The sequence below is a fragment of the Cicer arietinum genome, chromosome 4 (assembly GCF_000331145.2).
Source record: "Cicer arietinum cultivar CDC Frontier isolate Library 1 chromosome 4, Cicar.CDCFrontier_v2.0, whole genome shotgun sequence".
In the NCBI taxonomy this organism is placed as follows: domain Eukaryota; kingdom Viridiplantae; phylum Streptophyta; class Magnoliopsida; order Fabales; family Fabaceae; genus Cicer; species Cicer arietinum.
The window spans coordinates 1,371,656-1,378,846 of record NC_021163.2 but is presented as its reverse complement, the minus strand read 5'-3'; the positions used below and the strand labels follow the sequence as shown (position 1 = coordinate 1,378,846).

The 7,191-nt window shown below is 26.4% G+C and overlaps 1 protein-coding gene across 1 annotated transcript in view; it reads left to right on the top strand.

Annotated features, from left to right (window-relative positions):
* The first annotated feature begins 5,822 nt into the window (after positions 1-5,822).
* LOC101509502 (flowering locus K homology domain-like) overlaps positions 5,823-7,191 on the top strand; it is a 5,854-nt gene continuing 4,485 nt past the window's right edge. Inside the window, exons 1-2 of the mRNA XM_073367037.1 lie at positions 5,823-5,980; positions 6,620-7,191. The exon at positions 6,620-7,191 is cut by the window's right edge and continues 21 nt beyond it. Of these exons, the coding sequence (XP_073223138.1) occupies positions 6,637-7,191 (555 nt within the window). The 5' untranslated portion in view covers positions 5,823-5,980; positions 6,620-6,636. The remainder of the gene's footprint in view (positions 5,981-6,619) is intronic.

Below are 7,191 nucleotides of genomic sequence, written 5' to 3'. Positions count from 1 at the left end.
TACAACATTGAGTATATACAAGATTAATAATCACCTTAAATCAGTCAAAGGATTCTGCCAATTACAAATTTTCGAATAAATTCTACATTATAAAGTAATTTTTATCACATTTATAAAAACTATAAATTTTAGCTTCTGATTCAAAGAATATTTAAAATATTATCTTTGTACAGATAGAATATAGAAATGTATATTCACTTTATTTCTTACAAGAGAAAAGAGGATAAATTTTTTCACCCAAGTATATAACTCTTGAACTCTAAAATAAATATTAAATATCCAAACTTATGTATCTAAATTTTTGGTTTAGAGTTTAGACACATATATTATGGTAAAAATGAAAACAGTGTATAAGAAAAGATGGAAATTTTGAATTTAGTCCAGTATGTGTGATCCAGCTAAGGAAAGTATGTACCACCATATTCTTGTGGACACAATTAGTCTTTGTGATGGAATTTCCCCTGTCAAGTTCGTTATCAAAAACCAAAGTTAATGAATAATTTCCCTAATAAGACCAAACCAAAGCATTGTATGGCCCAAAAATCTTCATAATGTGAAAGAAAACACATACAAGAATAAAGTTTAATTGATATAAAATCCAAGAGCTATGGATAAATCTAATACTCCAAACTAGCCCAACCAGAACAGAAAGTGGATGAAATAATGACTTCTATGCAAATTCAAAGAAGTCAAAATGCCTCTTAGTGTCTGGCACTCCTTGTCCACATTTTCAAGTTTCTTCAACTAATAAAAATGGTTCTTGATTTTTTCTTAAATTCATGCAATTGACAATGATTGATACACTCCAACAAAAAGAAATTTATAACCGGTTGAAATCATATTAAAATTGTTTTATCTTTCTGTCTTATAATTAGTGTCATTTTAATTTTAAAAAATCATTTTAAATACATGTAATTTTTCAATTTTCAATATAAGATTAGTTATTATTGTTTTAATTGTATAATCTAATTAATACTATATACATTATTATGAAAACACGAAATTTCATTTGCGCTTAAATGCTTTGCGAGTTAAATTTTGAAGAAAAATGTTTTGGAAGGCTAAACTTATATTTTAATATATATTTGATCTTTTAAATTTTTTGAAAGAACAAAAATGATAAATGAATATACACTTTGATGTTGTTCTTTTAATTTTTTTTAAACATTAAAATATAAACTTAAACCTTCGAAATCCTCCAAAAACTAAGTTGCATATAGACTCTAAAAGTTAAAAATTTAATTTAACATATTTGTAGAAGATATCTTGTTAGATGATGGAGATGTAGTTTCCAATTCTTTGCAATGATGGAGATGTAGTTTCTATATAATGTTTAGAAGATGTGTAGTTTTTCACATAGTACAACAGGTTGTCTCCTTGCATACAACTTGAGTTTCAAATACTATTTTTTAAGATTTTAAGACAGCTTTTCGAGTCTGAAATATCTAAGTTTATTACGAATTTTTGGAGCATATGGAAGCAAAGAAACGATACATTATGAAATAATTATATTGAGTTGAAAGTTGATGATTGATGTACTACATTGTATTGAACATATTAATGATCGATGAAATTAAATTCAAATGATTAAAGGACTCAAATTAAATACAAATTATTCAGAAGAATTCGAGTTTAAATTCTAGTTATAATAATTATTGGTCAAAATAAAAAATATTTAGAGTCAAATTTTATGTGTGATGGACAATGAACTTTTATGGCTAAAGAACTGTGTTTGAGATCTAGCATAACAAGGAGAACTCAAAGTTCAATGTGTTAGCACTTAGCACCACCGATCAACTTGTCAATTCTCTAACAAAACCTCTGCCTAAAACTTGTCATCAACTTTTCTGTTGGTTGCTTCTATGTGTGACAGGTTATATAACTTGTTCTGTTATTTATGTTTGTTGCTTAAACCGTGGAGTTGTGGAGAACACTGGTTTAATGCATCTTGTGATTGCTAGTGATGTAGTAGTTTTTGTTATTGTTGGTTTGGCTTGTATGCTTTTATGCTCTAATAGGAGTGTTGCAATGACTATCTTTTGTATCCTTTTAGCCATAACGTATGCCTATTGTTTAATAAGTTTTGACTTTTCTATAAAAAAAAAAATAACAATATGATGATTGATCTTTGCATGAATTACGGGGTCTGCAGAGATAGAGACATTATTAAAAATCGTCTCGAAAGACAAAATGAGGATGAATTTGAGAGTATTTTGAGTGTTGAGGACGATGAACTCAGACCGTCCTCTCCCTGTCTGATTGACATCCTTAATTTTAACTCTTTGGATTCCATTATTCACTTACAAATTTTGTCTATAATCATATTCATATCTTTTATAGATAATTATAACCATATCTATCAAAGTACCATTTGCATTCACTCTCTTCATGAACAATGGATGGATCTTGAAGAAAGATTCACCAAACGAAAAATAAATCTGACACGAGACTTTGTATAGAAAAGTTTATCAAATTTGTGACAAATTAGTTTTCCGCTAAAATTAAAACTATTAGGAATGATCATGTTTTGGAATTCAATATGTCTAGATTTTATTCTATTTTTATGATATTGCATCAAATATTTTGTGTTAAAACACCTCAACCAAATTTCATTATTGAATGCAAACATAGTCGTTTATTAAATGTAACAAGATCTTTACTCTATCAATCTCATTTACCTAAATGTTTTTAGTGTTATGCTATGTGTCATGCCACTTTTTTAATTGATAGATTGCCTACTTGTGTTTAACATAATAAAACTCCCTTCCCTTTTGATTTGTTCCAGAATTTATTTCCTACTTTTCTTGATTTAATGGAGTTTGATTGTTTATCTTTTATTGGTCGCATGATTCAGCATATATAGAGATAAATTATATTCTGGAGCTAGAAAATGTTTGTTCTAGAGATAAAAACATAGTATTAAAGGATATCTTTTATTTGATTTTGAATCTCATTCTTCTTTTGCTTCCATGAATGTTATTTTTATGAAACTATTCCATTCTAAGGCTGTTAACATTCCTATGCATAATTCTAACATACATGAAGAACATGATGATTCTCATTTGTGTCTTTTTGTCTTGACAATTTACCTTCAAATAATCTTGATAACCATTTTGTTTCTACTTCTTGTTATGTTACTTATTTAAAAAGTGTTTGCAAATCTAATAGGGTTACTAAGCCTCTATTTATCCTACAGATTATCAATGCAACAATGTTTTTCAAAACATTTTACATCATAATCATGTCTAATATTCTATTTCCTCTGTTTTATCTTATAAATATATTTATGCTTAACATTTTACATCAAAACAATACTTGATGTATTACCTCTCTTCCTCAAGGTAAGAAACTCATAGCATGTAGATGGTTTACAAAATCAAATATAATTCCAAAGATACAAGCCTGATTAGTTGTTAAAGGATATACTCAAGTGGAATTTATTAATTTTTTTTTATATTTACTCTACTTTCTTGTTGTTAAATTGACTGATACTAAAGGAATATTTATCAATTACATTTATAGTTTCTGACTCAAAAATATTTATCAATTATTACTATTTATGGATGGGTACATTTGACTGATACTAAAGGAATTAATGTTGATTTGTTTACCGAGGGATGTTCAAATGACAACAAAGTATCTCATTCATTGTTTCACGGAAATTATACGATAATTGTTATTGAAACATGCATATAAATTTCGATAAATGCATTAGTTGAAGGTTCAACATGTCGAATTTAAAAATATAATTTATGTAATAATTACGGTCATTTAAGTAAATTTTGTTATATCATTTTAGTCGTCATTAATATATTTCAATTTCTTTTTATGAATATGACAATTTGATAAAAAGAGAGAATATCGTACATTAAAACTTTGGATCAAATTGTAGAAAATGACTAATTGATAAAAACTTTATAACATAATTGAAACGATTCACTGAACCGAAACAAAAAACTAACATTATATTTACAACATATTGTATTACATTGACATAAATTGTTCAACTATTACAAGTACCACAGTCTCCAACTTATATATAATCAATTATTATATGAAATTATGATAAATTTATTAAATAATTTTTACATAAAAATATATCTGAATATATATTTTTAATCATTTTAATCTATAAATATATTTTTTTAATTAATTAGTTTAGTTCTCAAATGTATCTTTTATTAATTAATTTAATTCATACAAATATTAATAAAAATAGAATTTAATGATGTATTTAATATCAATACATTTAAAATTATAATAGTCGCACATCACATATTTATATATTTATGAAACTATCGTAACTTTTTATTTATATATAAATATTAAATTTTTGGTTAAGACCCTCAATTTTAATCTTTGGATTCGCTACTAGTTGTACTCAAAGATATAACTAATAATCATACTTACTTAATTGTGAGGAGTTTCAAACTGGTGTCAAGTTAACAAATTCAGGAATGTATTATGTTTTTAAAATGAAAAATATATTTGAAAAGCACGAAAAATTAGATTCAACAATTTTGAAAACTCATAACTAAAAAAAGATGCAATGATTTATTGATTGTTTGGCTTTAATATATTAATGCATGTAGCCGATTTCTAATTATTGACAGGCATCAACTATCAAAATATAAGAAAATAAATATTTTTCAAAAACTCAATATTAATCTTCCATATTTTAACTATTGTCAAATATTTAAAAGATACAAATGACAATAAATTATTAATATAAGAAGAAAAAATAGTAGTCTTACCTTACAAAAAAAATAACTATACTATTAAAAAAAAAATATAACTATAAAAAAACAAACACAACTTTTTATACACTATGTATTCATTGTTATATACGTAAATTGATATCACCCAACTCTTTTATTCTCTACAATTTTTTTCTTCTTTCCTCCCGTTTATACATATTACTATTATACATTTTTTTTCTTCTAAAAACATAGTATTATATTTATTTTATTAATAATAATGAATTTATTATCGTTAGTGAGTCTTATTTAATGAATTTATGTTGAGTTCACTATTAAAGTAAAAAATGAACGAATTGTTTTAAGATAATGTGAGATAATGAATTTAATTCAATGAACCTATGTTGAATTTCAATCAAATACTTATACATCGTTACATTTTCTAAATCGCCAAAGTATAAGTAATTAATTTCATAGCCTTCAATTTAATTAAATGTATAGTTTTCCATATCCTAAATTAATATATATATATATATATATATTATTTGATATATATAAGGATTTCGATTAAACTTAATATATATATATATATATATATATATATATATATATATAAATTATTTTATATGTTTATTATATTTATAATTGATAAATATTTATCTCGTATTTTTATATATATCAATAAGAAATATTGTTATTTGTTTTTAATGTTTATCAGTGATAAATATTTGTTTTGTGTTTTTTATGCATCAGTAGTAAATAATTGTCTCATAATTTTTTAATATTTATCAATAACAAATATTTATTCAGTTTTTTTTTAAATATTTGTCTCTTGTTTTTTTTTATGTATCAGTGATAGATATTTGTCTATGATTTTTTATATTTATCACAGATAAATATATGTCCTGTATTTTTTCATACATCAATTATAAATATTTATCTTATTTTATTTAAATATCAACTATCAATATAAGAAAAATAATCACTAACAACAACTGTACCTATAAATGTAATTTTACTAATGCTTATTTTCTTAAATTTAAATTGACTAAATAAAAAAATTGAAATATTATTAACAACTGTACCTATAAAAAAAATAAAAAATAAGAGTACCATCACTATTTTTTAGTTCGCCCAATTCACAAAATCTCAATTGTGTTGCCTTTTTGTCTCTCTCTCACTCGTCCTTAGCAAAAACCTAAATTCACCACCGCACACACAACCCTCTCCTCTCTTCTCCCAATCCAATCGCCCCCGCTTTTTCTGAATCTTCCACAATCACAGTAAATTCTCTCACTCTCTTCTTCACTTTCCACATTCTTCTCTTTTTTTTCGCTTTTTCTATTGTCAGTTTCATCATTCGCTCTTTTCACTAACTCATTTTTCCCTTCTTTGTTCTGTTGTTGATAATTCTTGGATTTGTTTATGTATTTTTTGATGATTGGTTTTGCTATTTATTTTATGCGTCAGTTGCTTAGTTCAATATGATTTCAAGACATTGGCAGTTAGTTACTTTGTATTTTTAATTTTAGGGTTCTTTTGAATATATTGAAATACTATTCATGCCGTTTACTACTCATCATGATTGTTCCATTGTTGGTTTTCTTTTGTGTGTGTTTTAGGGTCTTCTGGTACGGATTTTAAAATATGTAATTTTGTCATTCAATAGTTTAGGGTTCGTATGAATATATTGAAATACTAATCATGCTGTTTACTACTCCTCATGATTGTTGCATTGTTGGTTTTCTTTTGTGTGTGTTTTTGGGTCATTTGTTACGGATTTTAAAATATGTAATTTTGAGTTTAGAGATTTTTAAAAAAGCTTCTCATTTTAAACTGTTTTAAGATTATTTTCAGATTCTGATTCTAGTTTTAGTTTCTGTTGAGAATGATATTGATGACTTGTTGTTTTGATATGATAGGTTTTTTGGCAACAGCTATGTCTGGGGAACATTTTGAAGTTGAAGATGTTGGCTATGTGCCTGAGAATATGGAATTTCCGCAAATCCATTCTGATGAACACGATGAAGGAGATGTGATTGATGACTCTGGGTTTCCTCAAGTGCACGATGATGATGATGTTGATGATAATGATGATAATGATGATGACGATGATGATGATGAGCAGGTGGGAAGTTTGGGTGACGAAGATGCCAATCCTCCTGAAATCGAAAATCAGTTTGATGATAATGATTTGGAAAATTTTCCTGAAATTAACGATGCTCTTCCGCAAGAGCATATTGAGGAACAACCTAATGGAGAAGACGTGACTGAGAATTTTGGCTCTCCAGAAAAGCAGGGTCCTGGAGGAGATTCAAAAGTAAGTGAAATAAAGAAGTGGCCTGGTTGGCCTGGAGAGAATGTTTTCAGGATGTTGGTTCCTGCGCCGAAGGTTGGCAGTATCATAGGACGTAAAGGCGAGTTTATTAAGAAAATTACTGAAGAGACCAGGGCTCGAATTAAAATTCTTGATGGTCCGCCAGGAACCGCAGAA